Source organism: Taudactylus pleione, unplaced genomic scaffold (assembly GCF_031769625.1).
Source record: "Taudactylus pleione unplaced genomic scaffold, aTauple2 ptg000475l, whole genome shotgun sequence".
Taxonomy (NCBI): domain Eukaryota; kingdom Metazoa; phylum Chordata; class Amphibia; order Anura; family Myobatrachidae; genus Taudactylus; species Taudactylus pleione.
Genome location: NW_028284877.1, coordinates 975,256 through 998,270, shown reverse-complemented (window position 1 = coordinate 998,270; position 23,015 = coordinate 975,256). Strand labels below are relative to the sequence as shown.

The window sequence follows — 23,015 nt, the reverse complement described above, 5'->3', positions numbered from 1 at the left end:
CCCCCAGCCCTCTCCCGTCACTGAATGGATGCCGCGCGCAGCATCCATTCAGACTCCGGGGTCCGGCACCGCCGCACAGCTGCGGCCGTGGGGGTCCCCAACCTCCTGGTTTCAGCACCCACGGGCCACTTCGGCCCACGGGTGGAACAGCGGGACAGTACTGTCCCGCTGAAATCGGGATGTTGGGGAGGGGTGCACCCTCTATGGGTGGCGCCCCTGTTCGACCGCACTGGTCGAACACCCCTAGAGCCGGCCCTGTGCATACTCCATTGTCTTAGAACAATGCTACTATAGCTGTGAAATAATTTACAAAAATACACATTTATAAAATATGGCTGAATGTTTATGCTCTTTTTTTTTATTATCCCAGTGCTTTAATTGTAGTTATGCATTTCACATATTTGTTTTCACCAGCCCCTGCAGGACACATCCCTGAGTAGGAATAGATACGCCCTTAAATGAAGCTAGACACGCCCTTTTGAGTGTAGTTGGTCACGCCCCCTCAACATTGCTCCATGCTGCACATTCTACTACAATCAATAATCTCCCTGAAACTAGTTTTCAAAAGTAGACAAGTATAGTGTGGGGTCTAAAGTCCCACAGGATTTATGTCCCAAAGTTTTTTTTACCAATGGAGCCTAGTGTGGTGGACATAGCCTTTAAGGGAGCCTGGGGTCTAATGCCCCATTTCCCCTCTCTCTTAGGGGTCTAGTTACTAAGCAGTGTTAGGAGACAGAGTGAAAAGTGATAAGGTGCCAGCCAATCAGCTCCCAACTGTCATCTCACTGGCTGTGTTTGAAAAATGACAGTTGGGAGCTGATTGGCTGGCACCTTATCACTTTTCACTCTGTCTCCTAACACAGCCTAGTAAATAGACCCCTTAGTTAGAACACAGTTTCCCCCCTGGGGCCTTACCAGGTTAGCGGTCTTTGGCAAACACAAAAGGGGTAGCTCTTTTGCATGGGTGTCCCCTTTGAGCTGACCCTTTCCTAAAGGGCCACAGAGAATACAGTTGGATCCTACTGGTAAAGTGGACCCCGCTTATGCAATTCATTTACCAGCGCCGTACTTGCCATTTCAGCTATATCTGTCTAAGTACAAAAAGAGTTCTATATCGATTTAAGGCCCTCATTCAGAGCCGGACGCAATTAGCGCTCGCTCGTCCAGAAAATAGGGGTGGCTATTCAAATGAACCGTTCGCTGTTTGCGGTCTGTTCACGCCTCTAGGTCTGAACGAGCGAACAAAATTTGCGGTCGTTTTTTGGGAAACTACGCCCCCTGGCCGCTCGCATCCTACGTCATGTCCGCTATTTATTAGATTAATCGAGTACATCGACCAGGGTATGAACTGTTCGCTATTCTTGTGGTCGGTTTTTGCTACCACAATTTTGCGAGCAGTTCTGGCTATAAAATAACCCAGTGACATGGTCAATGACGCTGCTGTTTTAATTATGCACACCCATAAAACGCCCGTTTTGACCTTTAAGCACGCCTGCGTTCTGATTTCCACTCCCTGTTTTCAAGCACCTTCCCCTGTTACCACCCACATACGCCTCATTCTGTCACTCAAATTATCAGGCATTCGCTATTTTGCGAGCACATGAATTTCGACCGCACTGACTGGTTCGCGCATGCGTATAACGATCCGTACGCATGCGCAGTTGGCCAAACATCGCTCGGAGCGATGAATCTGAATCAGGTCCTAAATTCCATTGTGAGACTTGTAGTCCATCAACATTTTTTTTATACTTGCATTGCAGTTTTTTACTTTTTATATCTGAAGGAGAGACATCCAGTAGATATGCATGTCTGAGCTGATATATCACCTCCTGTTGTTACGTTCACAATTGATTGCGATTTATTTTATTTTGACTTTTTCTTGAATTTGTTCTGCCTCATCATTATACTTTAGTTTATATAAGTGCATTTCCACTAGTGTAAAGTAAGTACGTTTTTTATGGGAAGGCTTAGTCAATTTTTCATTTCTGTCGTAAATACACTATGTAGACAAAAGTGATTGTACACCCCCGTGCAAGTGAAATGGTGCGCTCCTGCAGCAGACAGCTGTTCCTCAAGGTATAAAGCGAGAAGTATAGAGATGTTCTCGATACCCCTGTGCTCCCTACATTGTGGCAGTTCTACGGGAACAACAAATGTTTATATCAGGACGACAATGCCACCTGTCATGTTTCCAGGGCGACGCTGGACTGGTATACACACAATTCAGTAACCCGGATGGACTGGCCAGCTCAGAGTCCAGCCCTTACCCCATTGAGAACCTCTGGAACGCATTGGAGCGACAGGTGCATTCTAGGCCGTCTCGACCTCCTTCAATGTCACAGTTGGTCACTGTACTTAAGTCGGAATAGGAAAACACACCGCCTGCTGTTGTCCAGGAACTTGTGGGCAGTTTGCCAAGAAGAGTGTCTGCACTAATCACTGCACATGGTGGGCCTACACAGTACTGACGTCTATAACATCTCCTTCATGTATTTGCTGTCAGTGGGCCTGATTCAGCAGTGCAGTGCACTGCTGAACGCAGATTCCCAAAGTTTGGGAATCTGCGCAGGCGCCAGATCCGTCTGCGCATGTGCAAAACAGGTCTGCGAGTAAGCTTGCAAACTGGCAGCAGACTGTCAGTGATTGACAGTCTGCTGCCGTTTGGGGGCGGGGAGGGGGCGGCGACAGCCTCCATTACCCGAAACGGAGGAGTATTGCCGCCGTTGGGGGGAGGGAAGAGGCCAGGACCTCCTTCGGGTGACGGAGATTTCCTAGCCTCTTCCTGTAAACTGAGGCGGCCGGCTGCGGGACCCTATGGGTCAATGGAGCCGGACGATGGTAAGCAGATTAACCGATGCTGCTTTGAACAACGCAGCTCTGATAAGTAATGCACAGGGGGCGTGATGCCTCCTGCTGCATTACCATATCTGCAAGAATCGCAATTGCAAAGCTGCCTGCGTGCACTACATACTACAGTATATGCCTGCATTCATACATCATATATCTATAGCCTGTGTGCATACATCATATATCTATAACCTGCGTGCATAAATTATATATCTATAGCCTGCGTGCATACATCATATATCTATAGCCTGCATGCATACATCATATATCTATAGTCTGTGTGCATACATAATATATCTATAGCCTGCGTGCATAAATTATATATCTATAGCCTGCGTGCATACATCATATATCTATAGCCTGCGTGCATACATTATATATCTATAGCCTGCGTGCATACATCATATATCTATAGCCTGCGTGCATACATCATATATCTATAGCCTGCGTGCAGCTTTGCAATTACGATCCTTACAGAATCAGGCCCAGTGTCCAATCACTTTTGTCTACATAGTGTAGATGGTTTTAATAGCTATTACACAACGTTTACCAGAATCTTTAGCGGTTTAATTTTCTTTATTATAGGAGAAAATTATTATATTTTACTAGAATCACAGAATAATAAAGTAAGGCTACTGTTTGTGCCATTGTAGGACCAAAGGCCATTTGTGAGGCTCCTAAAAAAAGGCACTGTTGCTGCGAGAAGAGATGACCATTAGTCTAGGCTTTTGCAGTAAGGCACCTATCTACTGCAATATCCAGTGCAATCTTTACACAGCGACATCCAATTTATTTCCGAGGACTTTTGCCTGTAAAACATACAATAACAATCTATAAAATTTTCAAAAGCACCATCTATACAACTGTTGCTCTGACTGAGACAGCTGCGCAGTATTCTGTAATATCCATCCCGCTCTATTGTATTGGAAAGGTCAAGTGTTGCAAGAGCACTTAATGAGTTACAAAAGTGTTTTATAAAATCACCTGTATCACAGTAGTTGCCATTAAAGGGCAATCTTACGACTTTGTCTGTGTGTTAATACCCGGGGGTCTATTTTTTAATAATCGCTACAACAAGTGACTTCTTTCGTTTTGTATTGCAGCATCTCGCAGTGATACCACAATTAAAACCGCTAGTATTCATCAATACTGCCCTTCTTCTAGAAGGTGGCCAACCCGTGGCTCTCGAGCCGCATGCTGGTCTTTTGTTCTTGTGATGCGGCTCAGCAATACAACAGCTCCCGCAGACCCCCCCACTGCAACTGTGAACGCTAAAGAAGCCTCTGATCGCCTAAGAGGCCAGCGTTCCCAGTGCGCGGGTGACGTCATGACGTCACCCGTGAAGTGAGGAGCCTGGGCGCCTTCTGGATCTAGTTAGATCCAGTCCGCGACAGAATCTAGACCCTCTGCAGTGTTTTCCTCTTCGGCGCCCATCGTTTCCCAGTTGATGCAAAATGTGCATGCGCTGCAGATGTCCGTACATGCGCATTGTTTATTTTTATCCCGGCAGTGATCCCCATTCCTGGCTAAGGCCAAGATAGCGTTAATATCATCTCAAGATTCAGGGCCGTAACTAGGTTGGTGCGGGAGAAGTGCCTACCTTTACGATGGTGCGGGGGTGTTACCCTAAGAATTGGGAGCCTCCCCCGACTTCCGGGAGGGTAGGCATGTATGGATTATCTACTGACGAAAGGCAAGGCTTCTTGACGTTTTGACCGTCTAGCTGTCGTTCCTATAAAATCTATGGGGACAGCAATAAAGTGTGCAAAGTAGAGGAAGGTGGGTTCATTAACTTTTTCTTAGGGGAGAAGGGTCCATAGAGCCTTTTGCCGGCCTCAACACAAAGAAAATGGCACTTCTTGATAAATAGTCAACAGTCTTGTTTGATTAATCAGTGGCAAACGCAGGATTTCTAGAGGGGGGTTTCCAAATGCCTGATTTTAGAGAGAGTGTGGCCAGTCCATGAAGAGGGTAGAATTAGCACTTATCCAGCTTTAATATGCGTCATACAAAATGTATTGTGTGTGATAATTCCAGCATATACAGGACCAGTGATCACACTAGCACTGTCCTGGACATATATGTACATATTGGGCTCTATAGCAATGTACCCCTAACAGCGAATGTTTTCCAGATCTCCTAGTTGGTGCACAGGTTATTATTACTGGCTGATACATGTTAAAAGATCCACAGGTGGTGCTAATGATTTCATTTGTGATACTGAGAAGAACATACCGCACTAGCAAAATTCTATTATATTACTATTTCTATTGTGGTCATGGTGTGGGCTGGGAAGGGGGGTTTCCAGGCAGACGGAAACCCCCCCTGCGTTTGCCTATGTTAATGTTTATCTACAGTAAAGCGTTTCAGAGAAATCTATATGAATATATACATTTGAATAATTATAATGAAATAATAATAATAATTATAATAAATGTATTGCACCTGGGAGCTTCCATTCAAAACTTTTTTTTTTAATTATACAGACAGGTAAAAGCCGGAGCAGTCTCTCTGAGACACCTGAGACAAATTGCCTGGTTTACCTGAGCTTTCCCCAGTTCCTCCTTCGGTATGTTTGTGGTCAATGTTCAACAGCACATAACAGAAGCGTCAGGCAGGTGATAGGCTGCAGGAGAGCACATGGACTGGAAGAATGTTCTGCACTCTAGGTGATAGGACGCTGACTCAGTGCTAGATAGCAGCTAGGAACTCACTGGTAATCTTGTTGCCTGGAGGAATGGCTGTACATGAGGACACCATATGCAGCAGGGCTGGACCTAAATCTGGTTAGTTCACCACCGTACAAAGAAAGATTGGGGGGGAAAAGAGAGGTAATCCATTAACTTTTCTGTCAATTGCTACGTTTTGAATGTTTTATAAATACCTTATAGAGGAGAATGTATCTGAAGTTTAGTTTCATTTCTCACTGTGTGTAATATACTGCACCATTCACAGAATTATTGCACAAGGCTACTTATGGAACCTTATATGCATACGGAGGCATGTCCTCTTTATCCGTCATCGTTGTGTTGGAACGTTTCCGTTTTTTAAGATTTGTCCCAAAATTTTCCTGTTTCTTTTTAACTTAACTGTACTAATTTATTTTTTCTGCGTATTGTATACTATTTTCATAATTGGCTATTATTCCCTGGGCTTTATGAGTTAATATTTATGGAAGAGGAATACTTTAAAAGTACATTATAATCAAGCACACTAAACATTGCATGATGGGAATGTAATGCTTTAAGGCCCTGATTCAGAGCCGGACGCTCTGAAAGAGCGCTCGCTCTGAATCAGGGCGTTTTTTTTTTTTCTTGTGCGGCCTCCTGGCCGCTCGCATAGCTGTGGGTGACCACCCACAGCTATAGCGAGCGGCCAGGTTGATGGTTGCGATAGTCAAGACCATCGCGACCATCGGGCTTGTGACGAGACCCTTGTGGTAGGGTCTCGTGGCCGCAAGCCCAGAGAGATTTCGGCTCTCTCATGGGAACGCCTCCGTTTGAGCAGCCACCCCCCGGCCCGCCCACCTAAGGGGGCGAGCTGTCACTCAACATCGACAGCTCGCCCCCTTTGGTGCGAGACCCGGAGCGTCGGATTGCCCGTCGCTAGCAGGGTCTCGCGCATGCGCACAACGGAGCCGGCTCTGTCGTGCGCATGCACTGTGGGCCACCATCGACCCAGTTGCGAGCACTCAGCATTTGCGACCGGGTCTGAATCAGGCCCTAAGTTCCACCAAAATTGTAACGCACATGACCGGCTAAGATGCACTGGTTCAACTGCACAGGAGCCAACAGTCTACAATAATTGAGGGGGTCAAAAGGTACCCCTCCCCCTCCCGTATGGATGGAAAATGCGGCAGCACAAATAATGGGGATGCCCAAGCACCCACAGATCTTGCGTCTATTCCCAGTTCAAAGTGCCCCAGGAAACTATTATAAATCTCCTGCTTCTAGTGTACTTACCCCATACTTGAGAATGTAGCCTGCTAATTCAATAGCAACATTATTTCATTAATTGCTTTGAAGGCTGCTTTTTAAAAAAAAAATGTATTTAAACCATCAATTTCACGCAGGTACCCACAATATTTATTTACAGTAGCCACCGGTGAGCGACATATCGCAGCGATACATAGGGCCGTATTCAATTAGGAGCGAAAAGCCGATCTCGGCAAAATATTTTCGCCGATGACATCATTTTTGACAATTCCACTTTTCCCCGTATTCAATTTGGCCGACTTTTCACCGGTGTGAAAAGTCAATGCATCATACCCGGCGTAAAAGTATCACCTATGAATTGGGGTGCAGACTTCCCAAAACCACCCTGCACCCCTTGGACAGTTCCCTGAAGGTAATCTGTGTCAAAAAATGTTTAAAAAGTACCTTAGGACACCCCAAAAAAGTACTTTAGTTTTGGGGGCGAAAAAAACAAACTTGGGAGACAAACTTTAAAAGTAGCGAAATAGACTCAGATGGGGGTCCCCAAGCATGCCCTAGGTGTTTTTTTGATTGCAAGTAGTTGCGGCAGGTGGATTTTTTGGGTGTAGTAAGTATTACCGCTGGCCACATAGTCGGCGGTTCAAATCCCGATAGCGGAAGCCCGGCAGGGTTGAAGATCCCGAACGTCAAAATGTAAGTATTAAGTAACCCTATTCTACCCCCTAACCCTCCCGTAGGGGTGCCTAACCCTAACCTCCCCCCAAGTGCCTAACCCTAACCTCCCTCTAAGTGCCTAAACCTAACCCCCCCCTTCCCCGCAGCCTAACCATAAGTCTCCCGAGGGGGTGCCTAACCCCAACCTCGCCCCGGGGGTACCTAACCCTAACCACCCCTTCCCCTAGCCCAACCTCCCGGGGGGGTGCCTGACCCTGTCCCCCCCGGGATCCCCCTAACCCCCCCCCCCCCGCAGCTGTCCGCGCCGGCTTACCTTCGATCGGTAAGCCGGGTGTCGGGATCCCGGCGTAGGTTTAATGACACGACGCCTGTCATTAGTACCATGCCGGGATTAGAAAGTCGGGCGGTCGGGATTTAGACCTGACTACATCACTATTTTTCACGTTTTTAAAACGTCATATTAGCAACTTTAAAATATGCTAGCACCCATTTTCATGTACCCAAATTTGATGGGACTACTTATTTTTCCCCAAAAAACTCCTAAATACTATTCTTCACCACCTTCTTAAAAATGTAAAACAGCACCTATTGAGACCGTTTAAAGACCCCACATACCTTTTAACAGGGCTATTCGGGGGTACCCATAGTTAAATTCCATGTCAGAGTATCTTTTGCGGGGTGTCAGGCTGATTTTCCAAAAAATGACAGGACTTTTCGCCTGTTTGCATTTCGCCAGGTCCAGTTTTCGACGATTTGGAATTGAATACGGGGATAAGTGGGGACGCGCGTGATACTTTTTCGCACCCAAAAACATCCAATGATGGTGAAATACAGCCCATGGGCTGCTGGGTGACCTTCCTCCTCCGCGATCATTATTTCCCTTCTGCTGGCAGCCTAAACCTGCGACGAAAAAATGTAGTTGACTCTTCCCTTTAGCTCAGGGGTTTTCAACCTGGGGCCCGCGGAGCCATTCCCAGTGGCCCGCCGATGGTTACTGTAGTGCAGATCGCAGTAAGTGCAGTCTGCACTACAGACAGAAACAAACACACTGCCGCCAGCACCAGCAGCAGTGTGTTTGTTTTGACAGCCAGCCAATGAGAGTCAGACAGACTCTCATTGGCTGCTGCACCCACTGCAGGAGATGGGCTAGAGCTAGAGCTCACTCATGAGCTCCATCTTCCGGCTCCCGCAGTGGGTAATGCCATAATTCAGAGCGGGCCGGCCCGGGAGGACGGAGAAGAGGACAGCGGCAGGAGGTAAGTGTTTTTTTTTTCTTAATGTGAGTGTTAGTCTGCACTGCTGTGGGGGGGGTCTACTGCTGGGGGCACTGCATCAGGGGGGACCACTACCGGGGGCACTGCATCAGGGGGGACCACTACTGGGGGCACTACTGCGGGGGTTCCACTACTGGGGGCACTGTAATGGGGTGGACTACTACTGTGGGCACTATATAAAGGCACTACTAAAGGGAACTGCATATGGGGGACCACTACTGAGGGCACTGAATAGGGAGGACCACTACAGGGGGCACTGTATAAGGGGCACTGCATAGGGGGGGCACTACCTGGGGCACTGTATAAGGGGCACTGCATAGGAGGCATCACTCCTGGGGGCACTATATAAGGGGCATCACTACTGGGGGCCTGCATAAGGGGGACCACTACAGGGGGCACTGTATAAGGGGCACTGCATAGGGGGCATCACTACTGGGGGCCTGCATAAGGGAGACCACTACTGGGGGCACTGCATAGGGGGCACTTCTACTGGGGGGCATTATATAAGGGGCACTACTGAGGGCACTGCAGAGGGGGGCAGTTATGGGACATAATTCAAATTGTAGGAGGGGGCAGTTATGGGTCATACTTGTGTGAGGAGGGGGCAGAGTTTAAATACCGCAGTATAGCTTAGTGGCCCTCGGCTTCGTTGAATTTTTTTATGTGGCCCACACTGCCTTAAAGGTTGAAGACCCCTGATCTAGCTAAAAGCCTTCAGGCCCCTCCTGCTGGTAAGGATGTTGGCGCCATATAATTAACAAGTAACTGGTAAATGTGTTACATAATTTGCCAGCCTTATTATTATTATATTTTTCATACTCTCATTCCTGTGGGTAAATAAGCACTGAGTACATATGGGTGGTACCTGCCATTTATGCTAGATTAGTGAGGTGTACACAGCACTGTTGAAAATATCTATTACAGCGCCGGTATTGCTTTGTGCGCTGCAGAAATAAGTCAGTGTGGCAAATTAGCGCTCTGTTTCATTAAAGCTAAATCATTTACGAAGGGCCACGTGCATAGCGCCATGCATGATTGGATGAATAAATGCATATATGCCAGGAATGGTATGGTGAAAATTAATATATTTATTACGATAGTAACAAAAACGCCAAACCATGCCATGGACATAGTAAGATTATCCTATTTTTGGTTTACAAAATACATTTATGCACTAATAAGTATATGAACTTTTCTGTAGAAGCTATACAAAGCAATGTCATACAGATACAGTTTATCTCTCCTCATATGCCATCCTGTAGTTTAATACGCCTCTGTTGCTGTTTCTTATGTCACCTATATTGCCTCTGCCAACAGCCAGACCAATCCAGCCCCCCCTGCATCTTCCCTGCTGCCAAACAGTGGGACCTCCTTGGGTCTCCTTACCCAAATAGACAAATAACGGAATTGCCCTTAACTTACTGATGGTAAACATAATGCTTTACTAGTATAATTTTTTTAAACACGAACAGATATAACCTATTGATTCCAATACTGCCATGAGCACCTGCAGTTTTGTTTTTTTGAACACAGTCTAGTCATGTTCACTGCCGGTGAACGCAAGGGGGTCAGTGGAACACAAACATGATCAAGTTTGACACGCTGTGTTACTGGCATCTTCCTAACTCCAGGCGTGCTTATTAAACCTTAGAGATCTACAGTACCATGTGTTCATATTAATAGAATCTTATCCCAGATTTCAGACAGATGAGGGATGTAATACCTGTTGCTGTATTCTGTTACTACAGTATAATATAAAGTTCATTTGAAAGATTAGAGTAGATATATACGTCCCTATGCAAAATGATGGACACTATATACTATACACCACAAAGTGCTATGCTGAATGAATTATAGCATAGCTGTCTACAGATGAGCAGATCCAAGCAAGTAGAGGAGTGGAATTAGGAAGGCAAATATTTATGACACAGTCAGATTAGTGTAATACATTTGGTTACATTTACAGTCATTTCCAATAGTGCCTATACAGTTTGTTATTTATGCAGCTATAGCATACAGTAGCTATTCACCCTTATGGTAGAATCTTTCACCTGCTTATGGTAGAAGCAGCTATTTTGTGTTCTGAACTAATAAACTGCAGACTAGAATTTGGTGTAATCACTGAGGCACGGACTGTAGAAATGTGGGGGCATTTATTTTGCGGGTTTAAAATGGACTTGCAGACTCTAGCAAGCGGGTCATTTACAAAGCGTTCCCGACACGCACTGCAAAACAGTTTGGTATAGAACTAGTGGGAATGGTGCCCCTCTTAGCATACATTAAGGTGTCCACCTCCTCTTCGCACTAGGGAGCACCAAAGTAATAGTAAAAATGTGCAGAGAGGACAAAAATCTTTACAGGTTAAATGTAAAAGCGAACACCCAGTAATGCTGTCCCCATAGAGGTCCATAGTGATCAGAAAGTGAGAGTTATCTCAGATATCTCTTTCTTTCTGTCTTTGTTAAATAGCGGAGATTCTGCCTACATACAGAAAACAACGTTTTCACATGTTTTAAAGGAGAGAACTCGGTTGATAAATTTGCCCCTGCTAGGATAACGGGGTAATCTGTATACTTGTCTGCCCTGCCTTAGAGCAGCCTTATGCATTATCCCTGTACTTATCGGTACCTCGATGTGGGTTAAATTAATCACCTATGCAAATAGTGGGTGAAGAAGGGACCTTTTAATTTGATATAAATAACATGGCACATAATAATAGTAAAAATGTGATAATAACAGGGGTTCTCCACACTGCAAGTTGATTTTATATCTCCCAGCACTTCAATGAGCTATCCCAGCACATTTCATTCCTTAATCCACCTGGCAGGGACTAAGCTTAATGTCCTTCTATGTTTGGTAGTGAAGTCTGAAGAGGCGTCAATATCCACACAGACATGATCCATCAATCCAAAAGCAGTATTAACTGTTCTGAAGTCCAGTCTCTGCCCTGCATCTGTTTCTTTATAAACTCTTCTTCACTTTCTTACTGTCAGGCAATCTGCTGTGTGTGGCTCCAGCATGTCTGCTAAAGCAGAATGGAGGCATATTACAGCACACAAATAAAAGTCATATCTACACCACAGTTGCAGTGTGTAACTCCAATTTTCTAAATTTAAGAACTGTACAATGGACATAAAATACATAAATACATGGTTAACATCATACAATATAACCAATGTTAAGCTTCGTCTGGACAAGAAGTAGTGTCCAGCAGGCTAAACCCATATTTTCAAGGTCCTGACACCTCCATCTCAACACAGTCCTGCATGGCAATGTTGCCATCCGTGTTGTACCAGGGTCAGTGGTCCCTAATTTAAATAAACTTTCAAATAAAAGACTCAAATTACCCAAACCCCCATTGAGCACATAATATATATATATATAAAACGACCCTCCCACAAGCCACCAATGTTAAATTACCTTTATAATGACTATTTAACTGACGAGACTACTGGTTCCTATGTGGCCCTCAATGTCTAGGAGAAAGTTTGCAGTGCCCATATTATCTGTTTAATATGGACATCTGCTTAACAACATTTATTTCTTCCATACCTCATGTCCCACATTTTCATTTTTAAACACAAGAAAGATATCTGTGAGAATTACTACTTTCACATGTCTAACAGTTGTGGTGGTAGCTGGCTAGGTTGTGCATTGGCACCAATTGGACACATGTTCAGGCCTTTATAACCCACAGAGTTAAAAAAAAAGTGTGTGATAACACCAATCTGCAGACTTATATAAAGCTGCCAGTGGTAGGAACAGAGGGATGCAGGGCCGGACTGGGACTAAAAATAGGCCCTGGCATTTAAAGAGCACACAGGCCCACCTTGCGTCAGCATCTGGCTCCTGGCATAGACTCCTCCCCTTACTATTCCTGACCCCACCCACTTCTTAGTCTATACTCTTACATATATAATTAATATTAGAACAACAGACTAGTACACATCATTCTCTATTAACATACATACAACAGAGCACATCCTGCAGGGGAGTCAAACATTTGGTATTGTGTCGGTTCTGTTAAGTTGTGTAGACACCTATAGATATATGTGTCCAATTCGTGTGGTGGGACAGAAAATCTGGGAATGTATGGGAGCAAATAACAATAGAAATTTGCTCCCAGATGCTGGAAAATGGACCAGATTTTCTTTCTCACCAGACAGATTGGACAGATATCTATAGGTAAAGCTGGCACTTCACTGGTGTAGGTCATACACAAAGAAAGGGGAAGGCATTATCCCCAAGCCCTAGTTTAGCAGGTGTAATAGATAGTGTGTAACTACTAGGGGTGAGCGGGTTCGGATTTCTGAAATCCGAACCCCCACGAGCCCCCCCGATCCGAGTCCGATCCGAATCAGGCTCGACTTTTCCCGCCTGACTCGGATCTGAAATCGAGGCAAAACGTCATCATCCCGCCTTCCGAGTCTCGCGGGTTTTGGATCCTATATAAGGTACCCACGTCGGCGCCATTTTCTCACTCGGCTGTGGACAGTGAAGAGGGAGGGTGGGAGTTAGGGCTGTGTAGTGTAGTGTAGTGTAGTGCTGCTGTTGTCCACTACTTCAAAGTCCATAGGGGCTGGCTGTGTTGTGCTGTGCTGCTGTTGTTAATAGGGGCTGTGTCCACTACTTCAAAGTCCATAGGGGCTGGCTGGACTGTGTTGTGCAGTCAGTTCTCCATAGGGGCTGTGTCCACTCCAAAGTCCTGTGCAGTGTCCCAGTCCTAAAGGAGTGCTGCAGTGTTGTCCAGGGGGTGCTCTGTCCATCAGGGGTGCTCCCCCCAAGTGCTAAAAAAATAATATATTTTCTGTGTTTGTGAATTGTGTGCGCAGTAGCCGCACGTGCATCAACAAAGTAGTGCCAAGCGTGCGCCTGTGTCATAAGTAAAGGGCCGGCTGGCTTGACCGTTAAGGGTGCTGTAACCCCCGAAAGTACACTCCAGTCCAAACCAAAAAAAAAATTATTTTCTGTGTTTGTGAATTGTGTGCGCAGTAGCCGCACGTGCATCAACAAAGTAGTGCCAAGCGTGCGCCTGTGTCATAAGTAAAGGGCCGGCTGGCTTGACCGTTAAAGGGTGCTGTAACCCCCGAAAGTACACTCCAGTCCAAACCAAAAAAAAAATTATTTTCTGTGTTTGTGAATTGTGTGCGCAGTAGCCGCACGTGCATCAACAAAGTAGTGCCAAGCGTGCGCCTGTGTCATAAGTAAAGGGCCGGCTGGCTTGACCGTTAAGGGTGCTGTAACCCCCGAAAGTACACTCCAGTCCAAACCAAAAAAAAAAATATTTTCTGTGTTTGTGAATTGTGTGCGCAGTAGCCACACGTGCATCAACAAAGTAGTGCCAAGCGTGCGCCTGTGTCATAAGTAAAGGGCTGGCTGGCTTGACCGTTAAGGGTGCTGTAACCCCCGAAAGTACACTCCAGTCCAAACCCAAAAAAAAATTATTTTCTGTGTTTGTGAATTGTGTGCGCAGTAGCCGCACGTGCTTCAACAAAGTAGTGCCAAGCGTGCGCCTGTGTCATAAGTAAAGGGCCGGCTGGCTTGACCGTTAAAGGGTGCTGTAACCCCCGAAAGTACACTCCAGTCCAAACCAAAAAAAAAATTATTTTCTGTGTTTGTGAATTGTGTGCGCAGTAGCCGCACGTGCATCAACAAAGTAGTGCCAAGCGTGCGCCTGTGTCATAAGTAAAGGGCCGGCTGGCTTGACAATTAAAGGGTGCTGTAACCCCCAAAGTACACTCCAGTCCAAACCAAAAAAAAAATTATTTTCTGTGTTTGTGAATTGTGTGCGCAGTAGCCGCACGTGCTTCAACAAAGTAGTGCCAAGCGTGCGCCTGTGTCATAAGTAAAGGGCCGGCTGGCTTGACCGTTAAAGGGTGCTGTAACCCCCGAAAGTACACTCCAGTCCAAACCAAAAAAAAAATTATTTTCTGTGTTTGTGAATTGTGTGCGCAGTAGCCGCACGTGCATCAACAAAGTAGTGCCAAGCGTGCGCCTGTGTCGTAAGTAAAGGGCCGGCTGGCTTGACAATTAAAGGGTGCTGTAACCCCCAAAGTACACTCCAGTCCAAACCAAAAAAAAAATTATTTTCTGTGTTTGTGAATTGTGTGCGCAGTAGCCGCACGTGCATCAACAAAGTAGTGCCAAGAGTGCGCCTGTGTCATAAGGGCCGGCTGGCTTGACCGTTAAAGGGTGCTGTAACCCCCAAAGTACACTCCAGTCCAAACCAAAAAAAAAATTATTTTCTGTGTTTAGCCGCACGTATATATCAAATCGATATAACATAAATGGAGGACCAAACTTTCTCCGATAAAAATAAAATAGAGAAAGATCAAGAACCACTTCCTCCTAGTGCTGAAGCTGCTGCCACTAGTCATGACATAGACGATAACATGCCATCAACGTCGTCTGCCAAGGCCGATGCCCAATGTCATAGTAGAGGGCACATACAATCCCAAATGGCAAAGTTCAGGAAAATGACCTTGAAAAAGACATTTAAATCAGCTGAAGAGAAACGTAAACTTGCCAATATGCCATTTACGACACGGAGTGGCAAGGAACGGCTAAGGTCGATCCCTAGTATGTTCATGACTAGTGGTTCAGCTTCACATGACGATGGAAGCCCTCCTCCCACTAAAAAAATCAAAAGAGTTAAGCTGGCAAAAGCACAGCGAAGAACTGTGCTTTCTAAGAAGATATCACAAATCCCCAAGGAGAGTCCAAGTGTGGTGGTGGTTGCGATGCCTGACCTTCCCAGCACTGGACGGGAAGAGGTGGCTCTTTCCACCATTTGCACGCCCCCTGCAAGTGCTGAAAGGAGCACCCACAGTCCACTTGCTGATATGCAAATTGAAGATGTCACTGTTGAAGTACAACAGGATGAGGATACTGGTGTAGCTGGCGCTGAGGAGGAAGTTGGCGAGGAGGATTCTGATGGTGATGTGGTTTGTTTAAATCAGGCTCCGGGGGAGACAGTTGTTGTCCGTGGGATGAAAAAGCCCATCACGGTCATGCCTGGGCAGAAGACCAAACATTCCACCTCTTTGGTCTGGCAATATTTCTATCCAAATCCGGACAACAACTGTCTTGCCATATGTACCATATGTAAAGGTGAAATAAGTAGGGGTAGGGACGTCAACCACCTAGGAACATCCTCCCTTATACGGCACCTGCAGCGCGTTCATAAAAAGTTACTGTCAAGTTCAGAAATTTTGGCTAAGACCGTAAGCAGTCCAGGGACACCTAAATCCCGTTGTCCTGTTGTATCCAAGCGCCTGCAAACCACACCGTCAACTCCCTCCTCGTCAATTTCCTCCTTAGTCAGGATCGGAAGTAGTCCTGCAGGCCATGTCACTGGCATGACTGACTCTCCTATCCGGGATTCCTCTGGAGGATCCTGCATTGCTACGCCTACTGCTGCCGCTGCTGCTGTTGCTGCTGCTGGGAGTCGTTCATCATCCCAGAGAGGAAGTAGGAACACCACTACTTTTACTAAACAATTGACCCTCCAACAGTCCTTAGCGAGGAGGATGAAGTACGACAGCAGTCATCCTGAAGCAAAACGTATAACTGAGGCCTTGACTGCTATGTTGGTGTTAGACGTGCGTCCGGTATCCGCCATTAGTGCAGTGGGATTTAGACAATTGATGGAGGTAGTGTGTCCCCGGTTCCAAATCCCGTCTAGATTCCACTTCACTAGGCAGGCGATACCGAGACTGTACAGAAACGTCAGAAAAAGTGTCCTCAGTGTCCTGAAAAATGCCGTTGTACACAATGTCCACTTAACCACGGACATGTGGACAAGTGGAACAGGGCAGACTAAGGACTATATGACTGTGACAGCCCACTGGGTAGATGTATCACCTTACGCAGCAACAGCAGCAGCGTCACCAGTAGCAGCATCTCAGAAACGCCAGCTCGTTACAAGGCAGGCTACGCTGTGTATCACCGGTTTCAGTAAGAGGCACACCGCCGACAACCTCTTAGAGAAACTGAGGGAAATCATCGCCCAGTGGCTTACCCCACTTAGACTCTCCTGGGGATTTGTGATATCTGACAACGCCACCAATATTGTGCGGGCATTACATCTGGGCAAATTCCAGCACGTCCCATGTTTTGCTCACACAATAAACTTGGTGGTGCAGAATTTTCTGAAAAGCGACAGGGGCGTGCAGGAGACGCTTTGGGTGGCCCGAAAAATTTCTGGCCACTTTCGCCATTCAGCGACTGCGTGCCGAAGACTGGAGCACCAGCAAACACTCTTGAACCTGCCCCGCCATCACCTGAAGCAAGAGGTTGTGACGCGGTGGAACTCAACCCTCTATATGCTTCAGAGGATGGAGGAGCAGCAAAAGGCCATACAAGCCTATACATCCACCTATGACATAGGCAAAGGAGGGGGTATGCACCTGACTCAAGCGCAGTGGAGAATGATTTCCGTGTTGTGCAAGGTTCTCCAGCCCTTCGAACTTGCCACACGTGAAGTCAGTTCAGACACAGCCAGCTTGAGTCAGGTCATTCCCCTCATCAGGCTTTTGCAGAAGCAGCTGGAGAAAGTGAAGGAGGAGCTAAGACGGAGCGATTCCGCTCGGCATGTGGGACTTGTGGATGAAGCCCTTCATTCGCTTTGCCAGGATTCCAGGGTGGTCAATCTGTTGAAATCAGACCACTACATTTTGGCCACCGATCTTGATCCTAGGTTTAAAGCCTATGTGGTGTCTCTCTTTCCGGCCGACACAAGCCTGCAGAGGTGCAAAGACCTGCTGGTGAACACACTGTCAGCTGAAGCGGAACGTGACACGTCAACGGCTCCTTCTTCATTTTCTCCCGCAACTGGGGCTGCCAGGAAAAAACTTAGGTATCCTAAGCAACCCGCTGGCGGTGATGCAGGGCAGGCAGGACCAAGTTTGGACATCTGGTCCGGACTGAAGGACCTGGCAACAATTTCTGACATGTCTACTGTCACTGCATATGATACTGTCACCATTGACAGAATGGTGGAGGATTACATCGGTGACAGCATCCAAGTAGGCATGTCAGACAGTCCATACCTGTACTGGCAGGAAAAAGAGGCAATTTGGAGGCCCCTGTACAAGCTGGCTCTATTTTACCTGAGTTGCCCCCCCTCCAGTGTGTACTCCGAAAGAGTGTTTAGTGCAGCCGGGAACCTTGTCAGCGAAAGGCGTAGGAGGTTGCTTCCACAGAATGTGGAGAAGATGATGTTCATCAAAATGAATTATCAGCTCTTCCAGGGAGACCAGCCTCCAGAAGGTACAGAGGGACCTGTGGTGGTGGATTCAAGTGGGGACGAGTTAATACTTTGTGAGGATGAGGATGTACACACTGAAGAGGGTGAGGAATCGGTGGATGAGGAGGATGAGGATGACATCTTGCCTCCGTAGAGCCAGTTTGTGCAGGGACACATTAATTGCCAGCTTGTTTTGTGGGGGCCCAAACGAACCAATCATTTCAGCCACAGTTGTGTGGCAGACCCTGGCGCTGAAATGATTGATTTGTTAAAGTGTGCATGTCCTGTTTATACAACATAAGGGTGGGTGGGAGGGCCCAAGGACAATTCCATCTTGCACTTCTTTTTTTTCTTTGCATTATGTACAGTTTGGGGCCTAGTTTTTCTAACTGCCATCCTGTCTGCCATTGCAGTGTCACTCCTAGATGGGTCACGTGTTTGTGCCGCCCACTCGTGTCGCTTAGCATAGTCATCCAGCTACCTCGGTGCAACCTTTTGGACATGAAAACACTATTGTGAGGTGTGAGGTGTTCAGAATAGACTGGAAATGAGTGGAAATTAAGGTTATTGAGGTTAATAATAGCATAGGAGCAGAGAAACCAACAAATTCTGTGATTTTAGCTGTTTTTATGCTTTTTAAAAAAAAAATACAGATCCAAAACACAAAACCCAGAACCCAAAACACGGAAGGGTGGTTTTGGCAAAACCAATCCAGATCCAAAACACGAAGAAAGATCCAGATCCAAAACCAAAACACAAAACACGAAAAGTGGCCGGTGCACACCCCTAGTAACTACACATTTTGACAAAAGAGCGTAACCACCTATTTTTTCACGTTACGTCACACGGTAGTGTCCCATAGTCACATTACACCACATGGTAGTATCCCTTCATCATTCTACACTGCACAGTAGTGTCTCTTATTCATGTTACATCACACAGTAGTGCCCTTTCTCACCTTTCGTCAGACAGTAGTGTCCCTTTTTCATGTTACAACACACAGTAGTGCCCTTTCTCACCTTTCGTCAGACAGTAGTGTCCCTTTTTCATGTTACAACACACAGTAGTGTCCCTTTTTCACATTACGTCAGTGTCCCTTTTTCACGGTATGTCACGCAATAGTGTCATTACAAATATTATAAAATAGACATATAAAATAAACTTGGGAGGCCGGATCCTATAGTCACAATCACCTTCAGAGGATTGTACATGATTACCTCCATCGGGACTCTAGGAGCTATTATTAATATCATTTATTTATATGGCACCACAAGTGTTCCGCAGCACCTTACAAAGTACAAAAACAAATTGTATACAAGTGACTTACAGAACAATACAATACAGGACATGGATAATATACATTGCTACATTAGCGACCATATCACCCAGATAAGCAACAGAGCATAAGCAACCAAGTGTTAGGTGCCCTAGTGGTGAGAAAGAAGTAAATGACACTATAGTAAGGAGAAGCACAAGAGGGTAGAGGGCCCTGCTCGTGAGAGCTTACATTCTAAAAAGGTGGGGGAAGACAAACTGGTTTGACCCAGATGGGGTAGATGGGGATGAAGGAACATGTAGCAAGGAGTTAGAATGATAGCTGGAAGGCTTTGATGAAGTAGTGGGTCTTGAGAGCCCGTTTGAAGGATTGCAAACAGGTGGAGAGTCTGATGGGGAGTGGGAGAGAGTTCCAGAGGTGGGGAGCAGTGCGAGCAAAATCTTGGAGGCGGGAGTGGGAGGAAGTAATCAGCTGGCATTAAAGGCGGCGTGCATTAGTTGAGCGAAGAGGGCGGAGAGGAGCGTGAAGGGAGATGAGATCAGAGATGTATATGGGAGAAGATTGGGTGAGGGCTTTGTGAGCGAGCGTGAGAACCTTAAATTGGGTTCTAAAAGGGAAGGGGAGCCAGTGGAGAGCTTGTAGGAGAGGGGAGGCAGATGTAGAGCGCTTGGAGAGGAAGATAAGCCGTGCAGCAGCATTAAGGATAGACTGGAGAGGAGAGAGATGGGATTTGGGGAGGCCACATAGGAGGAGGTTACAATAGTCCAATCTGGAGATGACCAGTGAGTGTATGAGGGTTTTAGTAGCATCCTGGGTGAGATAGGGTCTGATCTTAGAAATATTTTTGAGATGGAAACGACAGGACTGTGAAAGGTTCTGGATATGTGGTTTGAAGGAGAGGGATGAGTCCAGGATAACTCCAAGACAGCGCACCTTGGGACTAGATGAGATAGTTATTCCATCAATTGATAAAGAAATAGTGGGAAGTGAGGTGATGTGGGAGGGTGGGAAGATGATCAGCTCTGTCTTAGACATATTAAGTTTAAGAAATCGCTTGGACATCCAGGAAGAGACAGCAGAGAGACAGTTGGAGATACGAGTCAGAAGAGAGGGGGAGAGATCAGGGGAGGAAAGGTAGATTTGAGTATCATCAGCATAGAGATGATAATGGAGGTCAAAAAAGCTGATGAGTTCACCTAGAGAGGAAGTATAGAGGGAGAATAGGAGAGGACCAAGAACAGAACCTTGGGGAACACCTACTGTAAGAGGCTGTGGGGGGGAAGAGGAGTCGTGAGAGGAAACTGAGAAAGATCAGTCAGAGAGGTAGGACGACAGCCAGGAGAGTGAAGGATATTCAGCAGGAGAGGGTGGTCCACAGTGTCAAGAGCAGCAGAGAGATCAAGGAGAATGAGAAGAGAGTAGTGGCCTTGGGATTTGGCAGCAAGGAGGTCATTGCTGACTTTTGTGAGGGCAGTTTCAGTGGAGTGGATAGAACGGAAGCCAGACTGAAAAGGGTCAAGGAGGGAGGAAAGAAAAGTGGTAAGGCGGTTGTAGACAATCCGCTCAAGGAGTTTGGAGGCAAAGGGGAGGAGAGAGATGGGTCGGTAGTTAGAAAGAAGGTTAGGATCAAGGGTAGGTTTTTTAAGAATGGGGGAGACAAGGGCATGTTTGAATGCAGAAGGAACAGTGCCTGATGAGAGGGAGAGGTTAATGAGGTGGGCAAGATGGGAGCAGGCAGAGAGAGAGAGGAAGCGGAGGAGGCGGGAGGGGAGGGGATCAAGGGGGAGGTGGAAGAGGGGGAGGACTGCATGAGGGACATGACTTCCTCTCCAGATACAAGGGAGAAGGATGTTAGAGTTGGTAAAGTTGATGGGGAGGGGTGATTTGGGAAAGGAGGAGGTGGAGAGCTGGGGGACTGGTTGGATATGATGTCCTGACGTATGGAATCAATTTTAGATGTAAAGTAGGTAGCAAAGTCAAGGGCAGTGAGCAAGGAGGGGAGACGAGGATGGGGTGGGCGAAGGAGGGAGTTGAAAGTAGTGAAGAGATGCTGGGGATTAGAGGACTGAGAGGAGATGAGGTTCTTAAAGTATGACTGTTTAGAGATGGAGAGCGCAGCACTATAGGATGAGAGCATACATTTGAAATGGAGAAAATCTGCCCTAGAGCGTGATCTTCTCCACTGTCGCTCGGCAGTTCGAGAACACTTCTGCAGGTATCTGGTGCATTTGGAATGCCAGGGTTGAGGAGTAGATCTGCGAGTGTGAGTAGTGATCGCCGGGGCGACAGAGTCCAGAGCAGAAGTAAGGGAGGCGTTGTATAGGGAAGTGGCTTGTTCAGGGCAGGAGAGAGAGAGGATAGGGGAGAGAAGTGAGTCAAGCAGGGAAGAAAAGGAAACTGTCGATAGCGTCAATGTTACGCTTAGTAATGGAGGCTTTTGGAGGTAGAGGAGGGGAAGGAGAGAGGGACAGGTTAAAAGAGAGAGGGTGATGGTCAGAAAGAGGGAATGGGGAATTGAGGTGGTCAGAAATATCACAACGGTGTGTGAAGACCAGATCAAGTACATGGCCACTCACATGGGAGGTTGAGGAGGTCCATTGGGAGAGACCAAGTGACGATGTGAGGGAGAGGAGTTTGGAGGCAGAGGATTCTGTGGGGATATCAATTGAAATATTGAAGTCACCTAGGATAATGGAGGGAAGGTCTGAGGAGAGAAAGTGAGGGAGCCAGGAAGCAAAGTTGTCAAGGAACTTGGAGGGAGGGCCAGGGGGACGGTAAATGACATCTACTTGGAGGTGTACTGAGTGGAAGAGGCGTATAGCATGGACTTCAAATGAAGAGAATGTGAGGGATGGTTCAGAGGGAATGGGTTGGTATGAGTAACCAGGGGATAGAAGGACCCCAACACCACCACCATGGCGACCCCCAGGTCGTGGGGTGTGGGAAAAGGTGAGGCCCCCAGAGGATAGAGCTGCAGGAGAAGTGGTGTCCTAGGGTAGAATCCAGGTTTCAGTAATAGCTAGGAGATTCAGGGAGTTGGAGATGAAAAGGTCATGGGTTGGGACCAGTTTATTACAGACTGACCTGGCATTCCAGAGGGCACAGGATAGAGGGACAGAGTTTGTTGGAGAGATTTGAATGACATTATCAGGGTTGCTGTAGCGTGGAGGTGAGATTAGTTTGGGGGACCGAGCTGAATCGAGTGTAGCGATGGTGCGGACTCCAGTGCTAGAAGGGGAGCCAGTAGAAGGTGGGCAAGAAGGGAAATTAATGATGTGTGGATGGATGTGGGGTGAAGTGACCTGGAGAGGGAAGTGGGAGGAGGGATTAGCAGTGAGGTGGTAGACCCTGGTGGAGTATAAGAGAATGAAAGTGGAGTAATGGGAGAAGATGGGGAGGAAGGTAAACAGAGGAGAGGAGATAAGGGGAAGAGGAAATGGAAGAGACAAGGGGGAAAGGATAAAGGTGGAAGCAAGGGGCAGAACAAAAGATTAGGTAGACACTGAGTGAAGGTGGGAGTTGAAGAAAACATGGTAATGCTAAGGCTGATGTAAATAGGGGAAGAAAAGTTAAACATAGTTAAACATAGGAAAGTTAAACATAGGAATGAAGACAGAATGTAGGAGAGAGCAGATTTCCAGAAACGCAAGTAATAGTGCAGTGTGGGAAAAGAGTCTGTACTGCAAAAGTTTATTATTGAGTTTAAAAAAGTGGAGATTTGGTGGGAGCAGAAGTTAAATAATAAAATAGACAGTGATAGG

General features: G+C 46.6%; 1 protein-coding gene across 6 annotated transcripts in view; it reads left to right on the top strand.

Annotated features, from left to right (window-relative positions):
- The window catches only part of PPFIBP2 (PPFIB scaffold protein 2), a 234,536-nt gene that overhangs the window by 42,877 nt on the left and 168,644 nt on the right, over positions 1 to 23,015 (top strand). The window contains exon 1 of one of the 6 annotated variants that reach the window (XM_088449011.1): positions 5,501 to 5,678. The exons of the other annotated variants lie outside the window; for them this stretch is intronic. Coding sequence (XP_088305137.1) covers positions 5,595 to 5,678 — 84 coding nt within the window. The 5' untranslated portion in view covers positions 5,501 to 5,594. Of the gene's footprint in view, positions 1 to 5,500; positions 5,679 to 23,015 lie in introns of those variants that run through there. 6 annotated transcript variants of the gene reach the window in all.